At 52.6% G+C, this 14310-nt stretch overlaps 6 protein-coding genes across 6 annotated transcripts; 3 read left to right on the forward strand and 3 right to left on the reverse strand.

Annotated features, from left to right (window-relative positions):
• Positions 1–503: 503 nt before the first annotated feature.
• Positions 504–1483, forward strand: BJX67DRAFT_290825 (uncharacterized protein). Its single transcript, XM_071026801.1, has one exon. The coding sequence runs from the start codon at positions 748–750 to the stop codon at positions 1243–1245; it is 498 nt and encodes a 165-aa protein (XP_070881714.1). The 5' UTR covers positions 504–747; the 3' UTR covers positions 1246–1483.
• A 2564-nt stretch (positions 1484–4047) lies between these two features.
• Positions 4048–4832, reverse strand: BJX67DRAFT_290830 (uncharacterized protein). The gene has a single exon (XM_071026802.1). The coding sequence runs from the start codon at positions 4622–4624 to the stop codon at positions 4139–4141; it is 486 nt and encodes a 161-aa protein (XP_070881715.1). The 5' UTR covers positions 4625–4832; the 3' UTR covers positions 4048–4138.
• Positions 4833–6154: 1322 nt separating this feature from the next.
• BJX67DRAFT_385327 (C2H2-type zinc finger protein) lies at positions 6155–8790 on the forward strand (the record flags this gene model as incomplete). The annotated part of the gene is made up of 3 exons (XM_071033835.1): positions 6155–6290; positions 6453–8589; positions 8649–8790. The coding sequence occupies 3 exons, from the start codon at positions 6155–6157 to the stop codon at positions 8788–8790; spliced, it is 2415 nt and encodes an 804-aa protein (XP_070881716.1).
• A 966-nt stretch (positions 8791–9756) lies between these two features.
• BJX67DRAFT_290869 (FluC/FEX family fluoride channel) lies at positions 9757–11303 on the reverse strand. Its single transcript, XM_071026803.1, has one exon. It carries the CDS (start codon positions 11107–11109, stop codon positions 9844–9846), a length of 1266 nt encoding a protein of 421 aa, XP_070881717.1. The 5' UTR covers positions 11110–11303; the 3' UTR covers positions 9757–9843.
• Positions 11304–12516, forward strand: BJX67DRAFT_290892 (uracil phosphoribosyltransferase). Its single transcript, XM_071026804.1, has 3 exons — positions 11304–11706; positions 11759–11858; positions 11915–12516. The coding sequence occupies exons 1-3, from the start codon at positions 11497–11499 to the stop codon at positions 12325–12327; spliced, it is 723 nt and encodes a 240-aa protein (XP_070881718.1). The 5' UTR covers positions 11304–11496; the 3' UTR covers positions 12328–12516.
• BJX67DRAFT_290926 (uncharacterized protein) lies at positions 12393–13142 on the reverse strand. Its single transcript, XM_071026807.1, has 2 exons — positions 12873–13142; positions 12393–12712 (listed from the first exon to the last, which is right to left on the reverse strand). Exons 1-2 carry the CDS (start codon positions 13024–13026, stop codon positions 12459–12461), a joined length of 408 nt encoding a protein of 135 aa, XP_070881719.1. The 5' UTR covers positions 13027–13142; the 3' UTR covers positions 12393–12458.
• Between the last annotated feature and the right edge of the window lie 1168 nt (positions 13143–14310).

Below are 14310 nucleotides of genomic sequence, written 5' to 3' on the forward strand. Positions count from 1 at the left end.
CAAGAGATATTGGCTGGCTGCGGATCGACTGATCTCTGGTCAGGAACACCAGCAGAGGTCCAGGAGCTTCCTTGAACCTCGTCATTCAGAACGGATAGATCACAGCGGATTTTCAAGAGTTACAAATCTGTCTCCCAGCGTTTCGTTGTCAACAGAGACCAGCTTGTCCGGACATGAAGAGCATTCTGTTTTCGGATCTCAGGGGACCCGTCCCAGCGCCCTGGGTCAACGGGATCGCGACTCGCAATCGGCGAGTTAATAATGCAAGAAAGCAAGGATTGTGTCCACATTTCGGTTTGTTTTTTTTTCCAGTCTTGTACTTGTTGCTGGCCATCTTGGGCGGGCAGGAGTGGGGGAGTTGCCCCTCCCCCTTTTCCGTCCCTCGTTCCTTCACGAACCTGGATGGTCTGGGAGACTGGAGCAAGGCTGGGCTTTGCGATCTTCGTTCGACGGCCCCCTTTCCGAAGCTTCCGGGAGCAAACGGTTGGTTGAGGGAACACGCCGGCTGTTGCGCCGGTTGGTTTCTTTGGCTTCGAGAATCCTTCTGGGCGGCTGGGTTTTCCAATGAACAGAGCAGGGAGGGCGGAAATTGATCATTTGGTCTCCCTCCAAGGGGAGTGAAACCAGGCAGAGCCGGCCTGGATCTCTTCAATCGTCATGTTGCACTTGTTTTCGTTGTGAGATTGTTGCTGCCTCCCCCTCATTGCTCCTTGATTACGTTACCAGGTCCTGAGACATCACGTCACAATGCTCCCCCACGGCTTGTCGCGCTGTGTGGAAGGCCTCGCATCAAAGGAGCGAGGGTTCTCCTTCGGAAACCATTTGCGGCTCCAGACCCGACGGGCCACGGAGAACCGGAACAACGCGTCCGCATTTTTCAGCGAGTCTGAATCAGTGGGAGTCTTTGGATGTGATGGGACCCTCGGACACTTAAGGTTATTTCCAGGCTATCATGGTCATGCAACAAACTTAAGCTTGCAGTCTGGAAACTTGGATCGGTTGTGCGGGAACGAACCATGGAACAGGTCAAACTTGAGGAACACACCGGCGGGTCATTCCTGTGCGATTTTGCTCGGAGAGGCTTCATCAAATCTCATCCAGAGGGAGTTTCGGGGTCTCCTTTGGGCAAAAATTGAAAAAATGAGAAAGGCGGAGCAAGTTGAATCGGGTTGTGGCTTGCGAAATCGTGCCTGCGGCGGATTTTCCGGCAAATCCCTAGCCCAAAAATGGAACAAACCTGACTAACTCCTCGAATTCTCAGACACTCCGGAGTTTGGGATGCGATGCGTTTCCTGATATCAAGGCGCTGAACTTCTGGACACTCAAGTCTCTCAAAACATCTCGCGGGATGGAAGCTGGAGTGCTTGTAGTTCGGTTTAATGAAGGGAGAGCCCGTTGTTCACTGAAAACGCCCAACTGAAGAATGATTCACATGCACGCAAAAAAGTTGGTGAGGATGCAAGGTTTGGGAGCTTGCCCTTTTGGAATCTTTGTTGGACCTCCTTCGGTGGCAGCTTGGTTTGGAGAGGACCTTGCGCTCTCTGCCGTTTGTTGAGACAGGAGCGGTCAAAAAATTGTGTCTCGTTTGGGGATCAATTGAATGCCTTCAACTTCTGAAGCCTCCGTCAAGTTCCGTCGTTGATGATCGGGCGGGCCTCACCGACACGGAAATCGCTGGTCTTGCCAACTTTGGGAAATTCCAGATCTTCTCCACCCTGACATGGAGCAATATCACGAGATGACGGTGGGGCACAAAGGCGCGGAGCGTGACCCTGGTTCCTTCCCGCCAGGATGGAAATCGTTGTGGATCGCTTCATCCGCCTCAAAGGGGACGCCAAGACGGGTTGTTTTGACTTGGAGATTGCCGAAGTTTACTACTAGTGCGAAGACCCGGTCTCGGGGAAGAGGTTCCAGAAATCCTGCAACGGTCCGTGGTGGGGAGGGAACTTCAGAAAAAGGACAGAAAGAAGAGCAGCAATCTTGGAGACTGGGAATCAGGGATGCTCTTTTTCACTCTGGAGAACATCTCAGAGAATGATTGACCCTGTCGAGGATTGATGCTTTCAAGACGATGCAGGGGACGAAACGGATGGAATCAGAAGTCCGTACTTTTGACGTTTGTCCCGAGACACGGCGATTTTCACTCTGGTCCACTCCCCTCCCTCCAGGCGCCTGTTTTTCGGAATTATGGGTTCTTGCTCGCATGACCACTGCGATAGCGGCAGCCCTTTTGAGAGTTCGGCTCAATCGTCCGCCTGTCCCTCGCAGGCCGCGCGAAGCAAACACCAAAGAGACTGGGAAAAATGATTTTGTTCTTCACTGCTCAATCCCAGTCTTTTGAATGGTCCTCGAGAGACGATTGGCTGGATCGGACCGTTGCATTGTCGGGAAGTGGATCGACGAAAAGGATCCCACTGACAATCGTGGTGCGCCCATCGTGGAATCAGAAATCGAGGAGGCTGGACCAGTCAAGTTGTTCACCGCTTGCCTGGATCCTGCCTAGCAGATGAAAGCGGTCAACATGCTGTGGGGAACGGAGCTCCGCTCACCATCGAGGATGTCTTCGCGGGATCTGAAGTTGATGGGCTGACGCTCGAGCATGAAAAGTTCACTGCGTCATCTTTCTGAGATGGCGACGTGCGCAGTGAAGGGCCGTGACGGCATGGAGAGTGAGATGAGGACGAGGAAGAGATCTTGTCCATGATGAATATGATTGCTCCGCCTTGACAAACCTTTGATTGACGAGGACGTTGGAGAGCCCAAGATGTTCCCTTCGTCACTGGACAGAGGTGCATCTCGAGGGTGGGTTTCCACTCCATCCATTGATCACTCTTGCAATGTTGCTTCAAAGTTCAACCAGCTTCATTATTATTTGTGGTCAATTGACCTCCCATGATTCTTTGGAATGAGAGGCCGGAGACGAGAGCAGAGGAGGCTAAAGAGATGAACGAGAGAGACGATTCCTGGCCATCATCTGACCCGATCCGGCTCCGTGGCCTTCGTTCGTTCGGTCAAGTGGGCCTCAAAGCAGACGGAACAAGGGTGTGTCTCCGAGCGAGGCTGGTGAAAATGAGACCTCCGTTGGCAGGAAGCCACACTGCCACAGCTGCTGACCCTCAACAAAAGATGTCAGGAATGGTGGTCGGACTGGCAGCGGACGCACGATTCGTGGTCAATACGGAGGATAGCCAAAAACAGGAGTCCTGACCAGGGAAATATTGTTGTCGGGCGATGATGACGATGCTGCTTCGCCTGAGGTCCTGCGTTCACCATGTCCTTCCTCACCTTTGTAGTCATGGCGGAGCCACTCTTCGCAGAACTCAGCCTGCAGTGGCTCAACACGTCAGGGCTCTTGCGCCCCAATCAAGGGTGGACGGGAAACTCCGTTGAAGCACATCGCCAAAGTGGCGTTACGTCTTGAAGGAAAATCGCGGATGCATCGGACAGTGACACTGAATGCCCTTGCAATCCGCTCCGGAACCCGACTCATCTCGCAGCTGACCAAGGGTTGGGAGGATTGTCTTTTCTCACCCGCCTGCCCAGAGCCAACGAGCCCAGGAAAGCCACACATGAGACAAACGTAAAAATAGGCCCTCTTGTTCTCAGATCATGCAGCTAAAACTACCTCCCTCCAGCTTCAAATAAGGCAGTGAAACTTGCAAGGCTCGAGACGGTTGTGGAGGGTGAGTGAGAGGTTCATGTCAACTCACATTCTGGTTTTTAGAACAGAGACAGACATTTGGGGTGATGGGCAAGAGGTCTGGGACAACAGAGGACAACCGTATACAACAAGGAATGCTCGGCAATGGTGGGTGATGTGTGGAACCTTGAATCGGTCCACCCTCTCGGGTTTGATGCGGTCATCGGAGGCATCCTCGGGTCATGGGCTTTGGGGTGAAGTTTGCACGAAGCGTTCTCCGTCCGGGGAAGCAGAGGGACCGTCCACGTCGGGATGACAGTCGAACAAGGAGGGGTTCTCTTGAGGGGGGAGGGGTCGCTCAGCCCACGGAACTTTGGATCAAACAGACTGGGAAAGTGGGTGGCGGGGAGGGGAGAAAGGAGGGGCCCATGGATCTTCTGCTGTGCCCCCTTTCCTCAGGTCATATTCGACGAAGATGAAAGGGGCTGAACATGAAGATCAATCAGAAGGATGCGAAGAGGCGGAATGTGCAATGAAAAGGAGATGAGATGAATAAAAATCCGGAATGAGACATCCCAGACTGGTTGGTTGTGTTGTGGGTGCCAAAAAAATAGAATCTGCGAGTGGAAATGAAAGGAGCGATTTACACGAATCATGTTGGAGGGACAACTCCGTGGCATTTGATTCCTCGTTGGAGGGGCAAAGGGGGGCTGACGAGGGGTGAAAGAAAATTTCAAATGGGAGTTTTCGAGGGCTGTGAAATGTGGCTGCAAGTTGGAAGAATAATCTGTCCTCTTTTCTCTCCGTTTTCTCTTCTTGTGATTGTCTCCCTTGATCATCAGTCGCGCTGTGTTTGATCAAGGACAACCTTGGAAGAGCCATCAAAGTTCTCAAACGGCGGCTTTTGGCTTTCATTGTGGACGGCCCCGCAACTGAAAACCAAGTTTTGGGCTTTTCAAATAATGGAGTTTTGCCGGGTTCCATGGGGAGATGCCGTTTTTAGAGATATCTACTCTTTTTAAGAGAGCCTTCAATCTTCATGGACTTAAGGTTCATTCTTGCCCAGCATGCTTGGATCATTCAATTTGACGAACTCGGGACTACCCACCTCAAGAGGGTCTGGATGAACCTGGGTTCCAAGGGCGCGTTGCGGTCAAGGACTTGGTCCTTGAAGAAATAAACAATGAAATTAGACGGGGAAAGATCGATAAAGTGTGTTCCGAAGGGTGGTCCATTTTCCCTCTCAAACCCAAGCAGGTAACGATCCCAAGCGACCTCGGGACCTGCGCAACAGACGAGAAGCCCTTGGTCCCAAAAAGAGGAAGAAACGGAAAGGATAGTATTCTGGAAGAACTATTCGCCAATCACAAGATGTGCATGCTCACAATCTTGAGGAAGATTCAAGGGGCAAGAATCGTAGAGTCGATCGATCTCATGTTTACTTTTCTCTTTTCTTCTCTCATGCTGCTGATCCTGATGTTGCACTTTGCCTGGGTTGGGGTAGATGTGCTTTGATAACTCACAAACGGCCATTTTTTCGAGGGGAACGCAGTCTGAAAGACAAAATGAAAGAAGAGAACAATCCCAGCCGACCACATGTCTCCGACCAGGAAAAGTTGATGTGTTCTTCGGCTGAGCCGGGTTGATGGGTTGGAGCAATCCATGTGGGCTGAGGTGGGCTGGGACTGGGGCTGGGCCGCTGGGATGCGGAGCTTTGTTTGTGTCGGTCGGTATTTTATTTCGTAATTTGAGACGGCAGCTTGAACAGCTGAGGACACGCGCTCTAGCCCGGAGTCGCCTAGTGTGGTCACGTCGTTCGTCAGAAATGACGGGGACAGCGCTCATTGGAGACGTGGCTGTAGTGTGGAGAGTGCGTTGCTGCAGTGCTGTTCGCTTGTTTCCCCCTCCGTGCCTCCCAGCAAAGCCCCTCTTTTCTTGTCCGCCAACACCAAAACTGGACAACGACCGCCTCGCTGTCACGACGCAGTGATCGGCCCCGGGTCGACCATCGGCTTCTGACCACGTCCTGCCGCGCCTGCTCGCACAACACGCTTCTTTCCTCCCCCTCGCTCGCTCCCTTTCTTTTTGACCTGCCCGGCCTCCCACTTCTCGCGAACCAACTTTCTCCTCATCCATTCAAGATCCCCTCCTCTTCTCTTTCTTCCCTCTTCTCCTCTCCCCTTCCCCTCCTCATCTATCCCTCTCTTCAACACCCTCCATTCTCTTTCTCTCTTTCAACAGTCCTTCTGAGTTGCTTGTCTTTCCGTATTTCCTCGCCCACAACACCTTGTTTGCTCCCCCTCGTCCGCCTGTGGCTGGACCCCTACCTTGAATAATCCCGTCCCAAAGTATCTCCGCGCTCAAGGAATGATCAGACATCAACCCGAATACCTATCGTCAGCCCGCCTCCAGAACCGGTGTGAAGCCACAAACGGGACGATACCACACTTTTCTGCGCCGTCGTTGTGCTGAGAAGAGTCCGGTTTCTCGACTGTCGCTGCACCGTCTTGAGCAATGGCCCCAAGCGCATCCAACCCGGCGAACAACTCGCCCGCTAAAAAGACATCCGCTCCTGAGAAGAAATACAAGTGTCAGTTCTGCAACCGCGCCTTTAGTAGGAGTGAGCACCGCAGCCGACATGAACGATCGCGTGAGTTTCTCTCTCCCTACCCCTTGGTCTTCCCCTTCGTCCCACCATGTAACTTGAGAGACTCGAGAGGATTCATCTCTGCTCGATTGGCCCGGAATCGATGCCGACGAATATCTTCTGTTAACATTCTCGGACTGTTGCTAAACTCAAATTGATTTGTAGACACAAAAGAACGCCCGTTCAAGTGTTTGAAGTGTAGGAGCACATTTGTCCGCAGGGACCTCTTGCTTCGACATGACCGAACTGTTCACGCCAAAGACGGCGGCATCCCTCTAGTTTCTGAGGGCCGTCGCCGTGGAGGCGGGGGTGTTCGCAAAGCTTCCTCTCCTGCTCCCTCGAAGCCCTCGGTCACAATTGATCCTACGACTCTGGAGCAAATCGAAGTCAGCAGTGACGGTATGGTCGACCTTGAAACAGCTGCTATGTTGATGACAGATTTCCAACATAAAGCTGCAGCCGCTGCCACCGGTCAGATTCATGACCGTGCCGAGTCGGATCGCTCCTTTTCTCCCGGACGTGGTTCAATCCTTGATCCACCTGTCTCGTATTTGTCTGGCAACGCGACGTTGCCCCAAATGCCTTGGGATTCGTTGGTTTCACCTACTGATTCCAAACACCACTTGTCTCCTTTTGTATCCCAGGACGCGACGTCGGAAGCTCATTCCCTACCGGTAATGGACAGGCATGTAGGCGACTCCCTTGCTCCATCTTTACATTCACTCGTCAACTCGCTTCCGGTCTCTGGAAACTCTACACCGAATGCGTTGTCTCCGTACCCCTCGATGACGGGACCTGTCAGCCCAGTTAACTATCGGAGGTCCCCTGGACCCAGCCAGGCCTTGACACTACCTAAGGCACCCCAGGTCGGTAGTGAAATGGAGCGGAATATGATCGTTGAGCGCATTCGCAGTGCGGATTCACTTGGTGTACTGCCAGAATCCTTCCAGCTTCCAGCAACAGCGGCTCTCAATAAGTATCTGTCGACGTACTTCAACTTATACCACCACCATCTTCCGTTCCTGCATCAGGAGTCATTCAAACCAACCGCTGCGTCATCGCCACTCCTGCTTGCCGTCCTCTCAATAGGTGCTCTTTACACATTTGAGCGGCAACACGCATTTATGCTTCATGTTGGATCCAAGATGCTAGTTAACCAGTTTCTTCAGCATAAGGACAACTTTGACTCGAGGAAATGCCCCCTGTGGGCCATGCAAAGCACTCTGCTGAATATGATCTTCGAGAGCTGGAGTGGTGACCCCAAGGGTCTCGAGTGGACTTGCTCAATCAAGAGCCTGCTTGCTAATATGGTTGCCGGTAACCGTTATCAACTCAAGCTTCGAACTGAAGCTCGCGAAGGCCGTCGACCAACGCGAGAAGAATGGATTGAGGATGAGTCATGCCGCCGGACTTACTATGCCGTGTACATATTCTTCGGCATGCTCACCTTAACCTTTAACCATACTCCCGCAATGAGCTTCGATGAGTTCGATAACTTGGAGCTACCTTCCTCTGAATCCCTGTGGAACCTCGATGTTACGGACGACGATGCCTGGCGCCGTAACTTGGCGTCATCCACCACGATGACTGTTCGTGAAGCGCACGACTGCCTATTCCAAGGCGAACAGACTCGCTATAGCGCATTTGCGACTCGCGTCCTGATCAATGCTCTGTTTTTGCAGGTCTGGAATCACAAGCGAAGCTTCGAAGCTCTCCAGGACGTGGTGACCGAGTACAAACTCCGTTTGGCTTTAGAGACTTGGGAGAACTCGCTTGAGGTTTGCGAGCCCGAAACGATTGTGGTGCCCCTGAGCACCCCTCAGAACGGACATCCACTTATCTTCAACTCGATCGCTGTCTACCGGAACACTCGCGCACGCCTCGAAGTTGACTTGAAATCTATTCAGGAAGCCCTGCGCTACCATTCTTCCTATGAGGTTGCCGCCGCCATGACTGTCGCTCGGGAGAAGGTCAAACGGTCTCAGGAGATGAACAAAGTCATCAATTCGTGCTTTGAATGTATTGAGATCGCCGCAATCCGCGGAATCAACTGGGTTGCCAAAACGTCCGCCACAAACTGGAGTGTCGAACATCCACTCTGCGGCCTGGATTTGATGGTGATTCTCAGCCTCTGGCTTTATCGCCTGGAACATGACGAGGAGCCTGCCACTGAGGCGGAGATGGCCATTTACAATAAGGTCCGGAATCTGTTTGATGACGATGCCGTCGACACATGTGGTAAACTCAGCTCCACCGTGGCCCGTGTATGGGGTAACATCCTAGACGGTGTGGTGGTTTGGGGGTAAGTGGTGGACTTTTCACTTCACCATTTTTGCCTAGACTCGCTAACTTGAATCATAGAATTACCAAGCTTATGGGCGAGTCATTTAAGCTTCACTCCCAAGCTTTAGTTGGTTACGAAGACTCGCTACGAGTTGCTAAGGACCAACCCATTCACACTGTGCCGACGAAGTCACTCGCGAGTGTTGGCACAGCATACTAGCTTGACAGCACACTGCCAGGGTACCACAACCCCCGAGTCCAACTAACAGTCACTCGTTCCAACGTCCGATGCAGTGCGGGTCTTTCCGGCCTTGCATTTCGACTCATTGTCTGCATTTTCTTATTCTCTCCTTACTATCTGGCTTTCTGCGTGTTTGGGTTTTGCAATCTCGGAATACTGGGTCGGGAACGGATGCAAGAAGGTAGGCGGCGAAATTTGGTTTCCACTTTCGGAATGCTACGACCTTGACCGCTGCATAATGCTTCTTGCTGGTGTTTCCCGACTTTTGGTTTTGATGTTCTAGCATTTCGCTTTTCTGGCTATTATTGGTAAGAGCCCACAGGAGTCCGGTGTGATTTTCCCTCCTGTTTTTGTGGGCTGTTCCTTCCTGGTAACATCTCAACACCCGGCTGGTCCTGTGTGTTCTTCTCTCGCACATGATGGAGTTCTTCCTTTCTTTATACCTTCTACACCTAATACCTGGGATAGTCTCCCTTTTGTGCGGACCAGCGTGTTTTTACCTATTTTCGAGTCGATCCTTCGCTTTCTTTCTCTAATACCTTGTTCGCTTCTTCGTGTTATATATTTGTTTCCCCTTCGAGTCACTCTTTCCACCTCAGTTTTGGAATATTTCTTATATCTTTCTCAATGTTTGGATCGTTTTGTTTAATGTCTGTTAGAATTGTTCTGATCGTTATGTGTCTATGCCATATCCCCCCGCCTGTTGATGTTAACCGGATTTTGATCTTGATGTTGTCTCTCCTCTCAAGCAGCTTGTTTTTATCGTCTTGAGTTCGCTGTTGCATTGTTTTGCATGTTTTGAATGCGTTATCAAAGATCTCGATGCATATTCTTGGATTCGTTGACTATCTGCCTTGTTATTGCACATGTTTGCGTTGTAGTACCCTGTACTATAAGTAGTTTGAACACAAAATACAAGTTGGTTTGGCGGGGACTCTCTTTCCACATGATGTCTGTAGTCGTGATTCTGACTTATTACTTATTATACAGGGCTCGCAGTGACGGTGATATAGAGTACAGTGTAGGCCAGCGTTAAGCACATATAGGACTCGCAAACCCAACAGTCCACTTCAACGAACCCGCTATGACAACAAAAAACCCCAATGCAGCCCCAACGCTCACAACACCGTATATATATGCATGCAAACGCCTCCCCAACCCATTCAATTCAGCCACCCAAGTGCTCACTGTTGTCGCGGCCCCACAGAACCCATCCATGATGCCCTGCAACACCTGACAACTCACAAGAGCCGACGCCCCAATCCCATTAACGTGTTGCAGGTCATAACACATAGCCAGGATTATAGTGCCAAGGATGTTCACGACGAACGTCCCGAGTGGGAAGGCGGGAATGCGCGCATTCAGCGCGAGGGATAGGTAGAAGCGTGCTAAGCAGCCGAGAGGGGCAAATACGATCGCGAAGACGGCACGGCCGCGCCAGGTATCCTCTGGCGACCAGATGGAGAGGAAAACAGAGCCGAGCCAGCAGCCCCATCCTAGAAGGGCGAAGAGAGGGTCAACGAAGCGCCTGGTTAGGCGGAATGGGATGGTTGCGGGGAGGTTGAAGAAGTCAAGCGCGAGGGCGCAATGGGAGCCGAATATAAGTGCTGCTAGGCTGAGGGAGACTGTGGTCAGGAGGACGGCGAGCAAGGCCATGAAGCTGTAGCCACCGTTGCGCGAGGAGATGGTGGATGTTGACGGCTCGGGGAGGTCATTGGAGAGGGCGAGGAAGATGTCCCGGATGAAGGAGGAGAAGGAGGTAAAGGAGCCGCAGAAGCCGGTCGTCAGGCCGATGTAGAGGGGAATTGTCTTTTTGACGGATTTGTGGCGTTTGGACTCCTCGCGGTCGTTTGGGGGCTCGTTCATGCTGTTGTTGTCCTTCCTGACGTCGCCCCATTCTTCACGGAAGAGATTCTTGTCCTCCAGGAGGAGGCCCATTATGAGTGAGCCTCCGACATTGGCCCATAGGACGCCCGTCGCGACGGGGGCACCGGGGTAGAATGTGAGGGCTTGGAGGCCCAGGCGCGCGAGGGTGCCAAAGATGGAGAAGAAAACAAGATAGGAGAGGGTATAGAAGTAGGTGACGGGCGCGGATAGAGGTTCAACGGCAGGCCCATTGCGCTCTGGACTCTGCTCACCCGGGTTTTCTGGGGGTTTGTCAGTGGTAAAGGAGACGGTGCCGGGTACAGAAGCTGAAGCTTGTCGCTGCCGTGGGGTTTCTGTGATGGGAGGCGGCACTTGTGTCTCAGGAAGGCGACTTTCCAGGGTGTCGGCAGGGAGAGGATGATCGTAAGACATGATTGATGCCTTTCAGGTTCGCTCAAGAGCGTCCTATTATCCTGTTTCCCTCTTCCTCATGGAGAGGGAGATCGTGAGGGGAAGAAAATGCTTCGCTCGCTCGCTCGCTTTCGCAACCAAAATCGGTAGCCTGGTTCAAGTGGGCCAGCGGAATTGGGGCCATGTCTCCGCTTATCACTCTGATAAGCAGACGGATCGAGCTAAAGGAGGGGATGAAAAGAGAGAGAGATAACGTTGCAAATTGGAAGAGAGGAGGCATTTCCAAGAGGGGAGCAGGTGACTGTGCATTCTTGCCCCTCACCGTCCTCTCCCTCTGCATCGTCACCACCGGTCTCCTCACCTCTCCCGTTTCTTCTCTATCCCTCGACAGGCACTCTACGTCTCGCTATGTCAGACCAACACAATCCCCCTTCCACAAGAACGGTTCCTCCAAACGTACACGTCTCGTCCCACCCGCTCCTCCAAGCCAAGCTCTCCCAACTCCGCTCCTCCTCAGCCACTACTCGGGAAACCCGCAACCTCGTCCATGAAATCGCAACAATTCTCGGTGTGGAAGCCTTCGCGTCTGGCTGGAAAGCCACAGGCACAGGCAAAACCGTACATTGCCCTCATAACCCCCATGACGACCGCTACTAACCGGCAGTGTTAGGACTGCACTCCACTAGGTCTCGAGTATGAGACACAAGGTATCGACCCCGCCAATATCGCATTGGTGCCCATTCTCCGGTCAGGACTGGGCATGATCGAAGGTACACCGTCTTTTAACTCTCTAAGGAATGAGATGTCATTGACAAGTGGAATACAGCGATAAACGACCTCCTTCCCTCCGCCGTTCCCATCTACCACCTCGGCCTCTTCCGCGAACGCTTCTCCCTCCAACCCGTAGAATACTACAACAATCTTCCCTTCCAGCGCTCCGAGCAGTCCTCCGACATCAACAACGCCGCTGCATCCGTAGCTGTTCTCCTGGACCCCATAATTGCAACGGGCGGCACTGCGGAAGCGGCTATCCAACTGCTCCGTGAATGGGGCGTGCAGCGCGTGGTCATGCTCAGCATACTGGGGTCGGAAGACGGCGTGAAGCGCGCGGCGGCCTGCTGGCCTGAGGGTGTAGAGGTCTGGATTGGAGCTGTCGATGAACGGTGTAACGACAAGGGGATGATTGTACCGGGGTTGGGCGATATTGGAGACCGGCTGTTTGTTGCGATTGGGAAGTAGTATAATTCTTGGAGCCAACCTGTCGTATCGCGATTGATTGATTGAACACGTAGTCACGAGTAATGCAACAGAGCAATATACAGTTTCATTGTCGATCTCATCTCCCCAATGTTGTCATATACTTCGATCATTCACGGCCGAATCCTTGACTGCCACATCTCCCTCTCCCTCTCTCTCACCCTCGCACCACCAACAACATTTATCCCTTCCTCACCCCCAAGTTCCGTGGCCCCTCCATCAGCATGAACAGGCAACTCCGCCCTCACCCTCAGCACCTCCTGATCAAGCATCTTCTCATGCAGCCCACCGCGCCCATGGTGCACGCCCCTGGCAACAAGGCGTTCCTTACGAAGCCGATCCCGCTCCTCGTCGCGACGTTCAACAGCTACCCGCGCAGCACGTCAGCACATCCGCAAATAGCCAGACCGTAGTCTGAAAGGGGGGGACAGGGAGAGGTATAACAAGCAGGGAATGACAAAAAACGCAAAAAAAGGGGAACGTGAGAAACAATGGCACGGCACGGCACGAGACGAGACATAGCATACCCCGCCATATGAGCGAATACACGGCTGTGATTACGAGGGAAGCGGCGACGAATCCGAAGAGGATACCGAGTTCGCGCCCGATGGGGACGGAGGACGGGTCGACGTAACCGGGGATGTTGTCGCCGCGACTCTGGTCGTTGGGGTTTGAGGACATCGCGTGTGGTTGCTGTGGTTGCTGTGTCGGTGGCACTGGGACGTGTAACGACGTAGGTGTGGTTCTACTTTGTTGGAGGGACAGACAAGAAGTTTCACATTGAAAGGAAAATAAATCAAGGACGGAGGGATAATAACTCTATAGACATCGCATCTCGTCTCGTCTCATCTCATCTCATCTCATCTCATGTGGATGGATAATAGGAGGAGACAAAGAAGATGGTTTCTTTCAGTCAGCAAGAAGGCCAAGGCTGAGTGAGTTGAATGAAATGGCCCCGAGCCAGGGCCTTTAGGCCTTTATTCGATCGGCCCCAGCGGCCCAGCCTCGTTTCCGATGCACTGAGGCTGTACTCTCCCTTCCCTGATAGGCTCGTATTGTTTTTCGTCGATGGGCTGTGCGACCAGCCAGCCAGCCAGCTCGGTGGATGGCTGGTTCCTTGTTCTGGGATTTTGCATCCCTCGTATTCGACCAACGGGCCAGAGGTGCTCAGCGCCGACTCTTGACAACGCTGAGAACAACGTTCGCAAGACTGGCTTGCTCGAGGGTTGGAGGTTGGAACGTGGGGTCCTTTTTTGGGCGGGGGGTGACTAAACATGGAACTAAGGGAGTTGGACCAGGGCTAATCCCTTCGTGCGGAGAAGATGATGGGTGGTGTGTCGTCATTTCTTTGCGGCGTTGGAGAACTTATTTTCTGGGCTGCAGAGACACGAACGGAATGAGTTTGTGGCTGAGACAAGAGGCATCCTCTTTGTTGGGTTGAGGAAACTCAGTAGTCGTGAAAGTTGGACAAGACGCTAATCTTAGAAACGTTTCAATTTCTCAGAGGTATATTGTATAAGGCCCAGCCAATACAGGTGGTATCGTGTACACGTACAGGAACCGTCAACAATGCAGTCTATACATGGTCTGGTATGAATTCAAGTATTAACACTGCAGGGGAAGAGCTGCAGAATCGAAGGGGACGGAAATCATAACGACTTCCCGGTATTAGTGTAGTCATTGGTAGATGGGTGAAATGCGCGCTGTATGCAAGACGCTCGTGCAGTAAAAGAGGAAAAGTTTGAGCCTCGAGGTCCCCAGGGACCGCAGAGGAAAATGCATAACTCCAGATGCAATGTACTCGGTCATTCAAAGTGAAATTCGGCGTGTCACGGTTCCTTCGTCGGGAGGACTACCCGAGCATCACGGCTGCCAGGGTCGTGCAGCCCAACCCGATGGCCATTCCAATCCAAGGCGTCTGCCCTAGGGTACCTTCGCTTCGCTTGGTCAGCTCTGTCGACGGCC

This window comes from Aspergillus lucknowensis (assembly GCF_044049455.1).
Source record: "Aspergillus lucknowensis strain CBS 449.75 chromosome Unknown BJX67scaffold_62, whole genome shotgun sequence".
In the NCBI taxonomy this organism is placed as follows: Eukaryota; Fungi; Ascomycota; class Eurotiomycetes; order Eurotiales; family Aspergillaceae; genus Aspergillus; species Aspergillus lucknowensis.

What these genes read in the sequence shown, in the direction of transcription:
- BJX67DRAFT_290825 (XM_071026801.1), top strand. Translation starts at nt 748, where the DNA reads ATGCTCCCCCACGGCTTGTCGCGCTGTGTGGAAGGCCTCGCATCAAAG.
- BJX67DRAFT_290892 (XM_071026804.1), top strand. Translation starts at nt 11,497, where the DNA reads ATGTCAGACCAACACAATCCCCCTTCCACAAGAACGGTTCCTCCAAAC. An exon ending in CCACAGGCACAGGCAAAACC is followed by an intron (nt 11,707 to 11,758) that starts GTACATTGCCCT and finishes CGGCAGTGTTAG; the next exon opens with GACTGCACTCCACTAGGTCT. An exon ending in AGGACTGGGCATGATCGAAG is followed by an intron (nt 11,859 to 11,914) that starts GTACACCGTCTT and finishes AGTGGAATACAG; the next exon opens with CGATAAACGACCTCCTTCCC.
- BJX67DRAFT_290926 (XM_071026807.1), bottom strand. Translation starts at nt 13,026, where the DNA reads ATGTCCTCAAACCCCAACGACCAGAGTCGCGGCGACAACATCCCCGGT. An exon ending in GTATTCGCTCATATGGCGGG is followed by an intron (nt 12,713 to 12,872) that starts GTATGCTATGTC and finishes CTGCGCGGGTAG; the next exon opens with CTGTTGAACGTCGCGACGAG.
- BJX67DRAFT_290830 (XM_071026802.1), bottom strand. Translation starts at nt 4,624, where the DNA reads ATGGAACCCGGCAAAACTCCATTATTTGAAAAGCCCAAAACTTGGTTT.
- BJX67DRAFT_290869 (XM_071026803.1), bottom strand. Translation starts at nt 11,109, where the DNA reads ATGTCTTACGATCATCCTCTCCCTGCCGACACCCTGGAAAGTCGCCTT.